The following is a 19,086-nucleotide window of genomic DNA, read 5'->3' as shown; positions in this document are numbered from 1 at the left end:
AATCGGATGGATATACAGTTGAATCCCGCCACAACGAATACCGCCACAACGAAATTTCCGCGACAACGAATAATTTTTTATTCCCCGCGAGTATCCTATAAGAATTAATGGCCTAAATTTCTCTGCACAACGAACCATTTTTGCAGAGCGTTTCCGCTTCAACGAAATTTTCGCGTTCAAAATCGAAACCGAAACTAGTTTTATTGGCGAGAAGTCCAAGTCAAATCCAAAGCCACATTAAGCATGAAATCACGTGATTGCAGTTCCGCCATTTTGGCTTTGTGTCGTGGTCGCGTTGTTCACTCGCTGCCTTTCTCTTCGACAACGACGAGTTTTCATCCGCAGGACACGATGGCAACGCAAGTGAAAAAACGCAAAACTCTTTCCCTTGAGCAAAAAGCTCAAATAATCGCCCAAGCAGAAAGCGGAAGGAAGAAAGCGGCAATTGCTGAAGACTTCGGAATTCCTGCAAGTTCGCTGTCAACGATTCTAGGCAATAAGGACAGCGTGAGAATGGCACTTGCTTCAGGCACATCCTCGAAGCACAAAAAGGTGATGCGGCCCCTCCATGAAGAGTTGGACAAAGCAGTGCATGCGTGGTTTGTGGAAGCACGAGCCAGCAACGTCCCCCTGTCCGGAAGCATCGTCCAGCAGAAAGCCTTGAACTATGCATGCCTACTTGGCATTGATGATTTTAAAGCCAGCATTGGCTGGCTAAACCGTTTCAAGGCCCGCCATAACATCGTTGGAAAAGTGTTGTGCGGCGAGTCAATGTCAGCAGACGTGGACGGAGCAGCTGCTTGGAAGGCGAGTAACATGGCCGGAATTTTAAGCAACTTCGCGCCTGCAGACATTTACAACGCCGACGAGACCGGGCTATTCTACGAGATGTTGCCGGCTAGGACGCTCGACTTCAAGGGGCAGCGCTGTCACGGCGGCAAACACAGCAAAAAACGCATCACAGTGCTGCTTTGCACAAACATGGATGGCTCGGACAAGCGTCCGCCGTTAGTCATAGGCAAAAGTGCCAAGCCGCGCTGTTTTAAGGGAACTCGTAGCCTACCTGTGCAGTACAAGGCGAACAACAAGTCATGGATGACCCGCGCTATTTTCACCGAGTGGATGATAGCATTCGACCGCGACATGAAGCGGCAGGGCCGTAGAGTTTGCTTGCTTTTGGACAATTGTTCAGCGCATCACTCCGACGAAGTCAAGCTCACTAACACGGAGCTGAGGTTTTTCCCTCCCAATTGCACGTCTGTCTTACAGCCTCTCGATCAGGGCGTGATTCTTAGCCTGAAGCGCGCTTACCGCGGGAGGTTAATTCAGCGGCTGCTTTTTAACACTGAAACCGGCCGAGACACGAAGGTGGACTTGTACGTGGCACTGCAGATTATGTCTGCTGCCTGGAGCACACTGGGGCGCTCAGTAATTGTGAACTGTTTCAGGCACGCCGGATTTGCCGAAGGTCGACCCGTACACTCTGCTGGCCTAACACCAGGCGTTACAGACGACGACGAAGAGGCGTCACCGGCTCCGGGGATCGCGGCCGCCTGGAAAACGCTGGGAGAAATAGGAACCGTGCCGCCTAATCTCGAGCTCGACGAATACATCGGCGCTGACGCTTGTGTTGTTGTTCACGAAGATGTGAGTGATGAGCAGATCATAAAAGCTGCCCGGAATGATAAGGACTCTTCCGATGAAGAAGACGACGACGTACAGGAAGCGCCGGCTGCGGCAACCGCCGTACAGGTGATGGACGCTTTTGATGTCATCAGGAATTTCGTTGCTGTCCGAGACGACGATGTTGCAATGGGTTTGCTGACCGAGTGCGAAAATCGCGTGACGGCGTTGCTCGCCGTGAAGCGTAAGCAAACCAAGCTTACAGATTTTTGGCATTAAACGCCTTTGCTGCTGCTTGGGCAATTCTTTCTGCGTTTCACGTCAAATTTTTGCGATAACGAAGTTCCGCGAGAACGAATTTTTTTTCGTGCACCGTGAATTTCGTTATAGCGGGATTCAACTGTAATCGTATATAGCAGGCTTACTTTTATTATAGCGAGTGATGTGCCATATAGTCAACTCAATGCACGTTAAAGAACACCAGGTGGTCGAAATTTTTGCAGCCCTTCATTACGGCGTCCCTGATAGCCTGTGTCGCTTTAGGACGTTAAACGCCATGAACAATAAACCTGTCTTCTGTCCACTGCTTTCCAACATCACTGAAAGCACTAGGAGCGATTTATTTTTCCGGGGAAAGAGTGCGCGCACCGGAAGAAGCCGCACTAAATTGAAAAAAAAAAAAACAAAAAAAAACACATATTCCGCGTTTAAGGATATGACGCGACATCATTAATGTATTGACTCCCATTTGCCAGGTCTCCTTGCGCATGCTCGGGTAGATTAACTTTGCTGCTCGCCTATAATTATTAATTTGTTCCTATCTCAGACATATATCTCTAGCACGTAGTGGTATGCGAAATGCCACCCGACATATAGGCATAAAGCCCGGGCTCACTATACGGCCACTTGCTTAGAACTTCCGACAAACAAGAACAGAAAACTTCCAACAAGCAGCAACGACCGCGCTCGACGTCAGGCAACCCTACGACCAATCAATGCCATCGGGCTAAAATTTAGTCACAAAAAAATACACCAGCATCACAAAGTACACAGTTAAGAAATTTAAGCCAATAATAAGAGAAAAACAATGCTCTAACGAACAAATCTTCTAAGTGGGCGAGAGAAGTGTGTATAAATTCGATAGAGGCTACTGCAGCAGTTTGAGTTGAAAGCACGCACTGTTGCTCCCACTTCGCTCCGTATCGACAAACCATGTCAGAGGTGTGCATGAACGGATACACGCATGCGAGGCAGCCCGCGTCCGTCGTTGCGAACTCAACGGACGTCAGAGCAACACACGCGCAACGTATACACATGCAAGCGGCCTCTCAGGGCAGAGCAGGGGAGCGCAGATGGATTTTAATTGTCCTGCCCAGCCTTCCACCCCCACGCTTTGTCTCGCTCAGCGCCTCCCGGTGAACGGGATCAACGAGACAACGGGGCCGCATCCTCCTTTCCGGCGGCACACGTGTGCAGTGAAGCGCTCGCCGATAATGCGGCCCACGTCGTGAAACAAAGAGCCTCTCCCCACCCTCTTTCTTTTTCCGTCGTGCCCGACCACGTGTCGGCACGCTCGACAGAGTGCGCCGTCGGTCGCCGCATGAAACGAGCGTGCAGTCGCCTCCGCACAGGAAGACAGAGGTGCGAGCTAGGTTGACGGCAACATGGCTGGTGCCTCGCGTCCCGGAACTGACGTCATTCGGTGTCGCACTATTTTAACGATTTAGCACTGCGAGGAGCCGCCGTAATGGAGGAGCCGCCTGTGTGATGCAAAGCGTCCACCGCGGTGCGTGAGCACGGTCGGTGCCTTTGTTATGTGCGCGGGGCACCATAACGTATACGTACATGTACAGCCTTTGTCAAAAGTGTACAGCCCAGGCGGTCTGCTTCTGAACCCTGTAGTGCGCTGATTTAGCATTAGTGGAGGCCCTTTCCATTGGAGAGGGTACGGACAAAAAATATTACCATGAAGAAATTCGGGACGAAGGGAATGCATTACAAGCCGCACGAAGTGGCTCAGAAGTAGACCGCCTGGGCTCTGCAGTTTTGACAAGGACTGTACGTGGCAAGAGCCACGCTGGTGCTTTTGCTAATTTCAGCGATGCTGTGACTTAGCATTCAGTCTCCGTGTGCAGGATGACTGCATGAATGTGAAACCAAAAACCTTACCTGCAGTTGGGGCATTCCAGCGTAACCTCAGAGTGGCTGATGCGGTTTGTGCATGAAACAAGGCAGTGTTAAAACCCCGTTCGCTGTTCTCATAAAGTTTTCCAAAGGCGTTATCTCCCCCGCCTTCGATTCCTGACTTTGGATTTCGCCATTCCTGCATGGGAGATGGCACAGTCTCCGTGTGCAGGATGACTGCATGAATGTGAAACCAAAAACCTTACCTGCAGTTGGGGCATTCCAGCGTAACCTCAGAGTGGCTGATGCGGTTTGTGCATGAAACAAGGCAGTGTTAAAACCCCGTTCGCTGTTCTCATAAAGTTTTCCAAAGGCGTTATCTCCCCCGCCTTCGATTCCTGACTTTGGATTTCGCCATTCCTGCATGGGAGATGGCACAGTCTCCGTGTGCAGGATGACTGCATGAATGTGAAACCAAAAACCTTACCTGCAGTTGGGGCATTCCAGCGTAACCTCAGAGTGGCTGATGCGGTTTGTGCATGAAACAAGGCAGTGTTAAAACCCCGTTCGCTGTTCTCATAAAGTTTTCCAAAGGCGTTATCTCCCCCGCCTTCGATTCCTGACTTTGGATTTCGCCATTCCTGCATGGGAGATGGCATATGGCTTCCGACATAGAAACAGCCAACATGGGAAATGTGCTACACCCGCTGAGACGCCCATGCATGGAGGTCCGCTCCGTACAGGTGCGGAGTAAACGGAGCACAGTTTTTGTTCAAATTACAATCACGCCTTCTGTATTAGAGATGAGTTAACATTATTTGTTCAAGTGAAAACGCATTGGCGTCTTACCAGACTGCACATACCACGGCTGCCAATTTCATTTATAGAACGCGAGTTTTTTTTTTTTTTTTTTTTTTTTTAAGAATGAAATATGGTGCTCCGTTTACTTTTGCCCGCACCGATATACGTGCAAACGGATACACCGGAGTCAACTCCATGTAATAGCTTTACGAAGTTATGACTGTGGGCGTTTTGATGCCGGCCCTCTTGTAGAAATGGTACAGAAACTTTTTTCCACGTAAAGCAAGCCATGCAATCTCTGCGTGGCATATGGCGCTAGTGAAAACGCCGAATGTGTCTGTTTGGAACTACGTCTACTTCTTTTTTTCGCTGTACTCAAGGACTCAAGATGCACTCTAAAAAAGAATGCACTCTTAAAGGTGGAGTTGTCACCAAAGCACGAACCAGGGCATCCTTTCCACGCCCCTAAATTTTCCTCGTTTTGTGGAAAGTCTGCGCTAAGCACGCCAACACCTTTAATGTATATTGCACCCTTCAAAGATGCCCAGGTACAAGGGTATACGTGTGGCTTGAGAATTCACGCGCCACCTCAGACATTTAGAAAAACTTTTCAGTTGTCAATCAAACCTGCTTTTAATATGATGCATATGGTACTCCAGTTTTCGAATTAAAAATTATATAGAGGCAGATGGGATACCTGCAGCTATGACATGAATTCATCTCCTGCGTGGAGAAGTAAGTGAATTATTTCCGCTGAACTGCTAAGCCCCCCTGGCTACATATTGAGGCTCGCTCAAATGGAGTATGAATAGACGGAAAAGGTAAACTCGCTAAGGAGTCAGGACAAGTATTGACTTCGCTAATGCGTTCAGTGTGCGATGTTTGTAACTAACCCTTCCCTGCGGCGCCTTCAGCCTGGTTGTGTACCTCTGACAAATTGGCAACACAAGCCACTTAAGAGATAGCTCTGCTTTTTCTTTTCGGAACAGCAAAAAGTTGTAACTGCGCCTGTAATGCTCCACTGCATGGGGTGACAGCCATGCGTTGCATCCATTCCTGAAGATTGAAGGGGGTGAGTTAGAGACGCACCCTGAATGGTGCAATTTTTCGTCTTCGTTGACAAAGGCGAAAATGGCACTTGCATTTAATGCGCGTTTATGGCATCCCTCAAGTGTTACACAAAAGGCGGCCGAATTGAGCCAACTATATATATTCTGGAGATTTTCTACCGAATCTGTGCATATTTACTTTGGGCCGGTGTTTTTCATGTACGATTTTATGGTTTCTTTTGCGTCACTCCGGCTATAGCTCACAATGAACACGGCTGGTATTTAGTATCTCCATCTTCAGGAAGTTGTAAACGTTGTCACGCTCTTTATTTCTTTGATGTGTACTGCCCGTTCCCTCTCGATCCCTATACGTCAAAAAGGAGTTGGAGGATGTTTACTTTCCCAATTGGGTAATAGAGCGAAGCTACGTGGCCCGCATTTAAAGGAAAAAAGATATGTCCGTCGCTGAGTCTGCTAAAAGTATGTAAAGTTCATTTAGCGCTATAGAAAATGGCTGCATACTCGAGCAAAACTGTATACATTACAGATGTCCAGCTAAATTTAGCCAGTGAAGAGTCTCGTTCACCATATTTCAACTAATTAGCAAATTATAGAATTAGTTAACTTCTTAATTGTCGGCTTGATGAACGAAGTATCAATTCAAAAGTTCCAGATCGGTCTTATAGCATGCTGACTGCGGCAGTGTTTGAAGTTGTAGGATACCATTTACGCAGCTTTACTTGCTGAATGGTCTTCAAAGATATATATATATATATATATATATATATATGTGAAGGAAAGAAGCCAACAGTCGGCGAGGCCAAGGAAAGCGTAGGGGATGTTACTTTATGTTATTTTTTTTAATGTTTACTTGGATAATCACAGAAATTAGTAATGTAATCTTGTTTAGGGGAAAGATAATTAAACACAAAGTAGAAGAAAAAACGTGCCGATGGTGGGAACCGAACCCACGACCTCCGAATATCGCGTCCGGTGCTCTTCCAACTGAGCTACATCGGCCGCTGTCCCTCCTGCTACTTGCTTGGGTATTTATGTCGTCTGTATACGAACCTTGAGAGTGTTCATCAGCGCCACCCTCAGCCATAGCGGCGGACGTAGAACGTCCTTTGTTACCGCCAGCGTCACGTAGAACGTGATCAAGGGCGAGGGCGAAAGCTGTGCTAGAACCCTCTTACGCTACCTATGGCCTCAAGACTGCCAGAACCGAGACCCCCGTAAGCTACAAGCAGATCAATTAAGGGGAAATGAGGGTGCTCGGTATAATACATGAAGGAAAGAAGCCAACAGTCGGCGAGGCCGAGGAAAGCGTAGGGGATGTTACTTTATGTTATTTTTTTTTAATGTTTACTTGGATAATCACAGAAATTAGTAATGTAATCTTGTTTAGGGGAAAGATAATTAAACACAAAGTAGAAGAAAAAACAACGTGCCGATGGTGGGAACCGAACCCACGACCTCCGAATATCGCGTCCGGTGCTCTTCCAACTGAGCTACATCGGCCGCTGTCCCTCCTGCTACTTGCTTGGGTATTTATGTCGTCTGTATACGAACCTTGAGAGTGTTCACCAGCGCCACCCTCAGCCATAGCGGCGGACGTAGAACGTCCTTTGTTACCGCCAGCGTCACGTAGAACGTGATCAAGGGCGAGGGCGAAAGCTGTGCTAGAACCCTCTTACGCTACCTATGGCCTCAAGACTGCCAGAACCGAGACCCCCGTAAGCTACAAGCAGATCAATTAAGGGGAAGTGAGGGTGCTCGGTATAATACATGAAGGAAAGAAGCCAACAGTCGGCGAGGCCGAGGAAAGCGTAGGGGATGTTACTTTATGTTATTTTTTTTTAATGTTTACTTGGATAATCACAGAAATTAGTAATGTAATCTTGTTTAGGGGAAAGATAATTAAACACAAAGTAGAAGAAAAAACAACGTGCCGATGGTGGGAACCGAACCCACGACCTCCGAATATCGCGTCCGGTGCTCTTCCAACTGAGCTACATCGGCCGCTGTCCCTCCTGCTACTTGCTTGGGTATTTATGTCGTCTGTATACGAACCTTGAGAGTGTTCACCAGCGCCACCCTCAGCCATAGCGGCGGACGTAGAACGTCCTTTGTTACCGCCAGCGTCACGTAGAACGTGATCAAGGGCGAGGGTGAAAGCTGTGCTAGAACCCTCTTACGCTACCTATGGCCTCAAGACTGCCAGAACCGAGACCCCCGTAAGCTACAAGCAGATCAATTAAGGGGAAATGAGGGGTATATATATATATATATCTTGACCAGCTTCTGGCTCAAATCTCTCGCCCTGTGCACATGCACGGCCTTATCGATGAGATAGCTGCAGAAAAAAGTAGATTGTTCTCTAAGATGTGTCTTGGGGGCGCTGAATCTACGGCACTGCTGGGCTGGCACGTGCATGCTTTTAGAGCCCCGCTTCACCGACTTCGCCGATGTTTGATTGAAGCCTTATCGACAGGACCTGCAAACTTTGGCAACTCCTCTGAGATAAAAATCGAACCCATGGGGCCCTTGGATCCTCAGTCAGGCACGCTATTTAATTGGCTATGCAAGCAAATTCTCACACGGCTTGTTTACAGGAGCTTTACTGTAAACCGAAGCGGTGGCCTTGTGGTAGAGCATCCGCCTCGCATTCGGGAGGTACTGGGTTCGATCCTTTACAAGCTTTCCCCCGGCCTCGTGCTCGGCTCTTCTGGGGTGAAATGCTTGGGAAAAGGGGTCACGGCCCAAATAGTTGCGCCGATGTGGCAGTGATCCGTTCCGCCATCGGACAACAATAAGTACGCCTTGCGCGGAAAAAAAACCCATTATGTGGCCTTTTTTTTCCCCCAAGCATTTCACCCCAGAAGAGCCGAGCATATCAGGCCGGGGGAAAGCTTGTACCCATCGAAAAGCCGGTGGGTGCCCGGCGGCACCAGGGATCGAACCTGGTACCTCCCGGACACGAGGCGGATGCTTTGTTCACAATATGGCAGATTGTCGACTGTATGCTTTTCTGTACGAGTAACCCGAAACCAAAACCTAACTGGAAACCTCAATTCCAAGGCATCTAATCGATTCGCGAATGCCTTTTTAATCGGCCTTATTTTTTATTCTGCGAGTTTTCTGAAGAATATATATATAGTAAAAAAAAAAATAAAATCTATACTTTACGTATGCTGTAGCTTGGTGCAAGTACCAGTTGTTTTTTCAGGAGAATGTGCAACTTTTTGTATCGACACTTTGTGTTTGAAACCATAAATTAAAAATTTAATTAGTTAGCCCTTATTAATTAATGAACGCCAAAGCACGAGAAACATACCACAATCTCGGCCAGGCGACTCTCAACATCGCTAAGTAGAACGGTTGGAAAGGACACATCAATATAATATAATATCATATAATATATTATAACATAATTTAATATAATATATATGGACGATCGCGGAGTATATAAGGGAAGTGCATGCTCTAGTGACGCACTTCCTGTTTGGAAATCCATATCTTCTGTCTTTTAGGGACAACACTAGCCCGGAAGTAGAGGCACGTATATATAGACCTTTTAAACGAGAGCATGCACTTTTCCCGGGAGCCATGAACTTCTCGCAGATTTTGATGCTTTTGGGTGCACACTGCTCTTGCTTTCTATATATCTATATGCGCAGCAAAAATTCCTACGACCTTGGACTTAATTAACTGCATGGTGACTTTTTTAAACTCCAAGATACCATGACTTGTTTCCGATCGGTGTCCTTGTCCTTTTCAGTATAAAAGCCGCTGAAACTGTACTATTTCAAATGCTGATTTGAATTATCGATTTTTTTTTCTTTATTCACCATCGATCGTTATAGGCTGATGTTGCCCTTATCTATATCGGCCAGGTTGAAGGTACAAAACTAAAAAAAAAAAAAAAAAAAGGTAACTAGCTTTAGATCAATTTTAGCCCTGGGGCTATATTGAAGGTTAAGGCCGGCGGACACCGGGTAAGGCGCAGAAGTTATGCATTAGTTCACTTAATTAATTAATGTTGTCAATTTTTACTTTAGGGGGTATGTTTTTGAACGATTTAAATGATGTTTAAACGATTTGTGAACCAGGGATGCGCTCTCCCAAGACTGCATATGCGCCATCAGCACTGAGGTAATCGATGATTTGTGTACTAGAGATTGTGTGGTTCAAGAGGGGTTCACCTTCAAGAACAAGGAATCTTCGATCATTTGAACTATATACAATATAGAAGCTGTGTGGCTTCAGAGGGGGTGTATACACTGTAGATTGTTAAGACCAGTATGTGACGTATGTGAATCTCAGATATATAAGCGGTTTGTGAACCATAGGAATGCGATCTTCTATGACTGCGCCGTCAGTACTGACGTAATGTAAACGATTATCCGAGCTTAGGAGGTTGTGTGATTCGGGAGGGGGTGTGCACCTTAGAAAGGAATGGGCCCTCTCGAGATTACGCCATCAATAATCAAGTAATCGATGATTTGAACTATGTAATAGGGGCTGTGTGGCTTGAGAGGATGGGCACACTGAAGCTTGTTACGACCATTTGTGTGACGCCGGTTAATCTCGCATATATAAACGATTTCTGATCAAGAATGTGCCCTCCCGAGAGTGCGCCATCAGTGCATGAGGTAATTGATGAGGATCTGAACCATAGCTGTGCGGTTCGAGAAGAGGTGCACTCTCGAGAATCATGGACTCTCTCGAGAGTCGAGACTCTCGAGAGTCGAGCATTCAAGAAATCGATGATTTGAACAGTATGGGGCTGCGCGATTCGAGAGGAGGTTCATCCTCGAGAGCCAGGAATGGATCCTCTCGAGACTGCATCAGCATTCAAGAAATCGATGATTTGAACTATGTGTAGGGGCTGTGTGGCTTAAGAGGAGGTGAACACTGAACCTTGTTACGACCATTTGTGTGACGCAGGTTAATCTCGCATACTATAAACGATTTCTGAACCAGGAATGTGCCCTCCCGAAAGTATGCCATCAGTGTTGAGGTAATTGATGATGATCTGAACCATATATGCTGTGCTGTTCGAGACTCGAGAGGAGGTGCACCCTCGAGACGAGGAATAGACCCTCTCGAGACTGCATCATTAACATTCAAGAAATCGATTATTTGACCTATACAATAGACGTGTGGCTTGCAGAGGGGGTTGCACACTAGAGATTATTATGACCAATCATCTGACTCAGGTGACTCCGATATATAAACGTTTTGTAACCAGAAAGTGCCCTCTCGAGGCTGCGACATCAGTACTGAGGTAATATGCGGTTCGATAAGGGTTGCACCCTCGAGAACCAGGAGTGGACCCTCTTGACACTGTGCCATCAGTATTTATGTAATCGATCATTTGAATTATATATATAGTGGCTTCAGAGGGGGTGCAGACTTTGTTACGACCAGTCATGCGACGGATGTGAATCTCCATATATAAACGATTTGTGAACCATAAATGCGCCCTCCCGAGACTGCGCCATCAGTATACTGACGTGATCGATGATGATCAGAACTATTGGTTGTATAGTTCAGGGGTCGTACCCTTGAGAACTATAGAATGGGCCCTCTAGAAACTACACCATCAGGAAATAAATAAACGATGATTTGAACTACGTGATAGGGTTGTGGGGCTCGAGAGGGTGTGCACATTGAAGCTTGTTACGAGCAGTGATGTAACGCATGGTAATCCAAGATATAATGCGATTTGTGAACCATGCAATGCGTCCTGCCGAAATTATACCATAAGCACTGAGGTATAATCGATAATGATTTGAACCGTATGGTTCGAGAGGCGGTGCACCCTCAAGAACCAAAAATGGGCCCTCTCGGGAATGCGCCATCAGTGTACTCCAGTAATAGATGATGATGCGAACGACTAGCTCTGTGGGTCCATAGTGGTGCTGCACCCTATAGAAATTGTTCCGAGTGGTCCTGTGCTACCGGCAAGTCTCAGTTGTAATGGATTTGTGGTCCTGAAATTGACACCGATTGCTCAATCAGTATTTGAGACTAGTTATTACGTAGATATGAACAACAACGGCTGTGTGGGTCGAGAGGCTGCACACTCGATGTACTTCTGACCAGTCACATGATCATTGTGGCACTTGACGATGAGGGCCAAGTGGGTTGTGATTCGTGAATGGCCTCCAAGTGCCATCAAGTAACACATTTTGGAGGCAAAATAACCCATTATCTGCTAAAGGCATGAAAAGGCAAACGTAGCAGTTGGTGGCATGAAGGTTAGGTGGGAGGATGAGGTTATAGGAAGTTTGCGGGGATCATGTAGCACATGACCGGGTCATGACGGAATATGGGAGCGACATATATTTGTTCTGGTGTAGTCATGCTTCTGCTGCTAATTAAGCTTATATGAATGACATTTTAGAGAAGCACGTATGAATGGTAGAAGCGGGGTGTGTGTCTCATACTCTATGAATGCAGCCTCTTTTCGGCTCGTCACGCCTCATTTAAAAGTATAGACACGTAATTTTTGGTTTGGTGCTCTATGCTTTGTAATGATAACGTATCATGCATATATGCGAATCGCGGCTAGCTATGACCATTAAAATAATTTATAACTGAATTTCTTTTCTCACCTGTTTCGCTTTTAACAGCAAAGCGATGGCTGTGCCGTCAAAGCGGAGTGTGTACTATATAGGTCACGTGAAGGGTTCAAAAACTGCAAAATAATAACCGTATAAATTCACCAAATCGCTAAAGCCAGCCTGCATCGAGAACAATCACAAAAAATATGTGAGGATACAAGATAGAGCGATTATATTGCTGTTTTTTTATTCTTTTCATTGCTCACGTCACCTATATATACTCCACTTTCACGTCACCGGGCTGTTGAAACCGAAGCTGCGAAAATAAAAATTCACCATAATGTATTTAGCGGTAGTACGCGCAAACCGCGTGGTGATCATTGACGTCTTACATATTATTAACAAGAAAAACGCAGCCTCCTGCCACCGACTGAATCTGATATGCCCAGTAGAGTTAAATAGGCACAAAGTCACTTGTGGTTTTCTACGTGGACATAAGCCACCAACCACCAGCCGCGGCAAGCCCGAATCCCACACACTGCAGAAATAGCGCTCACGGCAGCTGCTTGAGTTTTCATTATAGTGCAAGGCCAAATGCACGATATGAGTCTGCGTACAAGATTTGTTACTGAAGAACGATCGAGCTGCTATCAAGCGAGTGTTATCAATAGTGCCGGGCTCTCAAACGAAGGACTTAGCAGTGTGTGCAAGCCCATCGACCAGAAAGCGTTGCAATCGGCGCGAGACGCGCAACAATCTTTGTGCAGCGAGCCAGTCCCACCTAAACGCTAAAAATAAGCGCGTTTCACTTCGTGTGGTCAAATCGCACGTAACTGTAGTTTTTGATCTTGAGGTGGAAGTTTCTGACCACTTTCATTCTGTTATAAGTTCTGGTCGAGAGGCGACTGTCGCAAATGGTCACATTGGTCGAAAAGCGATCGACAGTCGCCGGCCGTTCGAGCACTGCTCGATTTTCCAGCTTTTGCAACTGCTGGTCGCAAACCGGTAACCAATCAGCGACTCAGCCGAAATGTACGGAAGCTAGCTTTGGTGAGCCGTCAAGGTAGACAAGTCAAGCAATTCTAGTTCCGAACGAGACCAAATATCGGGAAAGCGACCCGCTGCTCGTATTTGAAAGTGTGAATTCTGAGCCGCTCTCTGGTCGCACGCCCTCCGAGACGCAAGTGTTGAAAGGAGCAGATGAGGCGCCTGGTGAGGGCTCAATGATGCTTATTAGTTGACAGTTTACTGATTTCGAACCATACCTGTGATAACTATTTTCTCTACATATGGGCTTAGATTTATGATTTATCTTTATGGGCACCTCCCCGTGTATTCTCTGTCCTGCTTATGGTCTTCAGCTAGGTCCTTCGTTTCTTTACTAACTTTATCTTTTTTCCGCTGGACGTGATTCAAAAGCCAGCAGTACGGAAGAATTGTATTTGCAGGAGGCATTCAAAGTGCCCCCAGACTGTTCGTCTTTATCATCGTATAGATATTAAAGTCTGTAGTTACATTTCCATACCCATTTCCTCTACCCACATTGTTGCGGCAATGCTTTGACAGAACACAGCGCACGAAGGAGGCGTGCACACTTTAGCGGACAGGGACATTGCGTTTCACGCAACAGCCCGAGACGAAACACAATGCTTGTGGCGTGGTTGGAAACTCTATAGGCGGTGCTGCGCACAGTGCTCACCGCTGCGGCTGGTTTCTCGACCTCTCATTTGACCCGCAACGACCATTGCGTCTGTGACATTTACGGCAGTCACCCCCTCTACGAGTTGCGGCTCTGCCGGTTGTCTTCAGGAGACTCACGATTTAGGTCACGTATACCTCGAGCGTGTGTATTCTTCACAAGCGGTATCCATTATAGAAAAGCCGCAGCTCGCGACTCCACGCCATCATTACAAGAAGTGTCACGGAAAACGGCGGTCGTCGCGAACGCAGCAGAAAGAAAAGAAAGGCAATTTGGCGAAAACTTGTCTAATTGTCGCCCCTCGCTTCTCCGGAGGCGGATTCTAGCCGGAGGCGGCCTCATCACCAGAGAGGGTGACACTTCACCACTCCTTGCTCTGGTGAGTGAAGCCGTCCGCCGCAGGGACGAAGCGAGAATTATGAAAAGAGTGCGCGCCCGCCTGGTCCGTCAATTACTCTCCATTATGCCGGCGGCGGCGCGCAATTAGTGCGCTCCCAGTGCCACCACAATGTATCACCACCTAAGTGGGTTTACAAGGCTCGCGGAGCGCGGGAGAGTTTATTTAAATTAAGCCCGCGCGCCGGAGCGCGGATGTGGGGAAGAGGCGCGACGGCCAGGCGAGAGGGCGCGTTCTTGTTTATAGTGGAGAACGGGCGCGCGGTCGGCGGCGCTTCTTCTTTTGAGGCCGACGGGAGCGAAAGACGACCAAGTTCGAAGGGCCGGAAATCTTGCAGCGGGGAAAACTGCTCGGGCCGGTTATCTCTCGCGGTTGTATTTACAGATCAGGGCGCCGCGCGCCGGTCACGCACTCCTGACGCGCGCCTGTCAGTAGGGCCGCCGAGCGGAGCGCCCATTGGCGCGCAGCGCCCGGAGGCGGGCGCCCCACGTGCTCGCCGCGTCCCGCCTCACGGCACCCCGGCGGCCGCCAGGGGAGGAAGTGGCGCTGGCGACCGGTCATGTTTGTTGATAAGGGCAATCATACTGTGAGCCATATTTGGTGTTCCGATTTGCCGGTGGTCGTCGGGTTGAGCCCCGCCGGGAGGGTGTCACACCCTCCTTCCCATCGCGCCTCTCTGCTTGTGGATTGTTGCGCCGCTGCGCCACACCGCGGCCCACCGAGGAAACAGCGCGCTCTTTCGTCGACCGCCGAGGCGCCTGCTCGCCCGCTGTCGTTGCTCGCCGCCATTGCTCGCAGCGTCTCGGCCTTGTGTTGTGTTTGGGGACACGCCGCACCTGGGTTTCGCGTTGTGTGGGGCCTGTGAGGAAGCCGGATACCTCGGATCGTGCGGGATTTTGACTCCATGGCGGGCGCCTGAGAGCCCGGTGCGTCTTCCGCGCCGGCGTGGACAGCAGCCAGCTGAAGGCGGCGCCCCCCGACGGCCGTCTCTGGCGGCTGCATCGATCCGCAATGTTCCCCAATAGGCATCCGGTGAGTGGCCGCAAATTGCTCTTCTTAGCGGCGGCGCTCATTAAAAACGCCCTCCCCCCAGAGTCTTGCCCGCTCCCCCCGCTCGTGAAAGCCGCCGCCGGCAAGGCGAGCTGGCTGCTATAATGCCCGCTCTTCCGGCGCCTTCGGTACGGCGCCGCCGCCTTCAATCGGTGAATCGCCGAAAAGGCTTTGCAAGGGTCGCCACCCCGCCCTCGGAACGTATGCGAACCTCGCCCACGCTGCTAACTTATGCGTCGATCGACACCTCCGCCGGTGAAATCATTGCCCGCAAGGATGAACGTTGTGACTTGATCGATGCGCGCCTAACTGCAGCGCAGTCGAACCGTATGGGAGCCCCTTGTGTATGATCTCTGTAAACTTTACTGGTCCAAAAGGCGCTGAATCAGTAATCGAATATCTCAGCCATGTGAGTATATGTCGTCAGAAGCGCATACCGAGTTCAAACTAGCGATCCATTGCTTTGTTCAATTTTCGCCGATGCGGTACGCACAGTTCGATCAAGAAGGCCCCCCTCAAACAGAAGGTGACGCGACGCGCTTTGCAGCGAGCTCTACTTGGTAGTCCATAATTGAGTGCGCGCGCGCGCACACACTTGGCTAAGCTTTTGACGACCCGAGCAGACTTCCCTGATCGTCGTCGCCAGGCGCGGCGCTTGCGTGTTGCCGCATTTCAAATAACAGCGCCGCAGCAGACCAGCGAGAGCAGCGGTGTGTTTATTGTTTTTGTGGCGCTGGGGTTCAGCTGGCCGTCCACCGAGCCGCGCTGCTGCCTACCCCCGAGGCGGACATTAGTCACGCTCCGATGAGCCGCGCTGCCGTTGCCGCCGCGTGCGGTGAGGCGGCAGCAGCCGACTCGCCCCGTCGGTTTCGAGCGTGGCGCCACCTCTCGCGTCCTTCCGTCACTGCTCAGAGGCGGTGGGGGGACGCCTCGCACGGGAAACCGAGTCTGCTCATGCACCCCCTCGGCGCTACCTCGGTACTACATACTTGGCTGGTCGTAGTTATGTTGTGTGTGGACTCATCGAAGCCGCGCATGGCGGATGCGCTTCCCCCATGTTCTCACCTTCGGTTTCTCACGCGCCTCTTGCCCGCGCTGCTCAGATGAGGGAGAGAGTGTTAAAGGTGTCGGCATTTTCTGCCGGCTGTGGTATCTGTTAGACCAGTGGCCAGTGTTCTCACAGAAAAGTTCGACGTTGCTTTAAACCTTTATTGTGTGAGTCGTTACATGGCCTTGACTCGGGCGTTTCTCTCCACTTTTGATTATTTTTATCCGGCGGAAGCCGTTATTTGTCCGCTTTTTACAGCGGATGTGGCGTCCGGCGGTTTGTGTGTGAAGTCTTTTAGAAAAGGGTTTGAGCGCAGGTGGCGAGGTGTGTTTACATTTGACACCTTTGAACAAAGCACCTAATCTCACGTGCTGTATTGTGTTAAACGCGCTCTTTCGAAGTTCCAAAGGCACTAAACTAACAGACTGGGATCGATGTACTGCTGACACACGTATGCGCTGGGCAGTGATATTTTTCGGCAGGAGCTGAAATTTCGTATACTTAGTGTGTGTGTGGGGGGGGGGGGGGTGCTTCTAATTAAAGGCGTCCCTAACCTGAATAAGAGAACCTAGGGGGGGGGGGGGGGTAAATATCCAGATGATACCTGCCCCGCTCGGCTCCTTCTTCTTGGACATGTCTGAATCGCATCGTCGACTCCACGGGCGATGACTCGCAAGGACACTCTGTGGAAAAAACGTGCTCACAACCGCTCACAACCTTAGTGGCATGCCCGCCGCGGTGGCGCAGTGGTTACGGCGCTCGACTACTGTTCCCAAGGATGCGGGATCGAATCCCGGCCTCGGCGGCCGCTTTTCGATCGAGGCGAAAAGCAAGGCGGCCGTGTGCTGTGCGATGTCAGCGCACGTTAAAGAACCCCAGGTAGTCGAAATTTCCAGAGTCCTCCACTACGGAGTCTCTCATAGCCTGAGTCGCTTTGGGACATTAAACCCCACAAACCAACCAACCTTAGTGGTATGATCGCGGGATTGTAGTTTGCATTACCAGTTCTGGACTAAATTGCCCGTGATCACGTGCTATAAAGGAGTTTGAGGGCTCGTTTGTGAATACAGTGGTTGATACAACTCAAGAACGCAGCTGGGATTGTCTCTAGAAGGCATCCATCCAGTGGCATAGACCTATTGTCATGACGTTACGGTTAATTCCTTTACACGGAGACGCTTACCAACCACCTGCTATGTCATTCCAGGGGATTAACGGTGACGTCATGACAAGCGGCCGACGCCATTGGTTCGGGGACCTCCTTTGAGTTTTGCCGCCTCGTTCTTGGGCTGTGTTCCCAAACGTTCTTCTCCCTGAAATTGTTGTATAATCCGAATAACAAAACACCTCGCATGTGCCTTGCTTTGCTTTTGCTAAAGAATGTCAAATTAAGCATCTGTCTCGGAAATCCAGCTGTCCGTACCAGCGAAGGTGTGACGAAAAAAAAAAAAAAAAGGCTTCACGCCATTTCAAGTCAGGGGCGTCCGTGGCAGCCGCCTTTGGAACGTGAATGGGCAGTCATGCATCACCGCAGTTAAGTGTAATTAAGAGCGACATAATTACTCGCTAATTGGAGCGGATGCGGCGACAAACCACGAAGTTGCGGTTTCCAATTCTTTTTTTTTTTGGCGCCTTTCGGTCGCTGTCCGAGAGAGCGAACGCCCAAAAACAGGACAGCATTCTTCGTGCGGTCATATTCACTCCGCTCCTGTTCACCCCTCTTCACTCTTAACCTCCTCTCCTCCATTTTGTTGATCCATCTTTTGCGGCGTGGAAGGCGTCTCGCACCGACCGCCGGCGCCGTGCCGTGCCAAGGCGGCACTTGCGCGGAATGCAAATTTCTCTCCCGGGGGCCCCAGCACCGATCCACAGAGGCGGCCGGGCGTTTCTTCATCTTGTCGCCGGCTCATTTCGAACGCGGTGGAGAGGGGGGGGGGGGGGGGGGGGGGGGGTGTCGGTCTCGGTAGCGAGAAGGGAACTCCACTGTGGCGCTGAATCGATTGCCTCGGATCCCCCTCCACCTGCTTCCGCAGAGCGCAATCGACTATTTGCGTCTCGCGCCTGTTATTCGACGGGCTCTTCTCTCGCCCCCGCATCCCCTCCTTCCTTCTTTGTGAGGAGACAGCGGTGGTGGCAACCCGACATCGCGATGCCGCGTTCGATGCCGCGGCCTGCATTCCGGCGGAATACGAAATCCGGGACCGCCCACATGTGCCGAGATTTCGTTGGATGATTAAAAGGCTTTCCGGGGGGGATCGGTGGCGGCCGTATGATGCGGGCCTCTTTCGGAAACCCTTTGGGTCGTCTTGTCCGCGTGCTGTTTCGGAAACCCTTTGGGTCGTCTTGTCCGCGTGCTGTTTGTATTATTTGTTAGAGCAGGTAGATTAGGGGGCGAAGACTCGGCATTTTTTATCACTGGTTAACTTGCCTTTGCAACCAGTTTTAGGCACAAGACGCGCGCTATGTGAAGGCTAATCGACGGTCGCGAACAGTAAGTACAAAAGATCGCCTGATACGAACGGAAGAATTTTTTTTTTTTTTTTCACTGGCCGTTCGAAGAACTTGCGCACTTTTTTCACGTGCAGGTTCCTCAAATATGAAAGGGAACGAAGTTTAATCATTGAATTATTCCGTGAATGTACGTGACAAGCACACGTGAAGAAATAAGCGAGCAATTCGTCTTTTTGTGGAAACTGGTTGCTTCCTCTCGCATTGCCAGGGGG

General features: G+C 49.4%; 1 protein-coding gene across 4 annotated transcripts in view; it reads left to right on the top strand.

The window, feature by feature from the left end:
- The first annotated feature begins 14,861 nt into the window (after positions 1-14,861).
- LOC146197052 (transducin-like enhancer protein 4) overlaps positions 14,862-19,086 on the top strand; it is a 67,879-nt gene continuing 63,654 nt past the window's right edge. For 2 of the 4 annotated variants that reach the window (XM_084598784.1, XM_084598783.1), the window contains exon 1: positions 14,862-15,297. In XM_084598784.1, coding sequence (XP_084454910.1) covers positions 15,277-15,297 — 21 coding nt within the window. In that variant the 5' untranslated portion in view covers positions 14,862-15,276. The remainder of the gene's footprint in view (positions 15,298-19,086) is intronic. The other 2 variants (XM_084598782.1, XM_084598781.1) reach the window with 1 other exon arrangement.

The sequence above is a fragment of the Amblyomma maculatum genome, chromosome 3, assembly GCF_055883805.1.
Source record: "Amblyomma maculatum isolate TAMU_Amacu chromosome 3, ASM5588380v1, whole genome shotgun sequence".
Lineage (NCBI taxonomy): Eukaryota > Metazoa > Arthropoda > Arachnida > Ixodida > Ixodidae > Amblyomma > Amblyomma maculatum.
The sequence above is the reverse complement of the archived record's forward strand: the minus strand, read 5'-3'. Positions and strand labels throughout refer to the sequence as shown.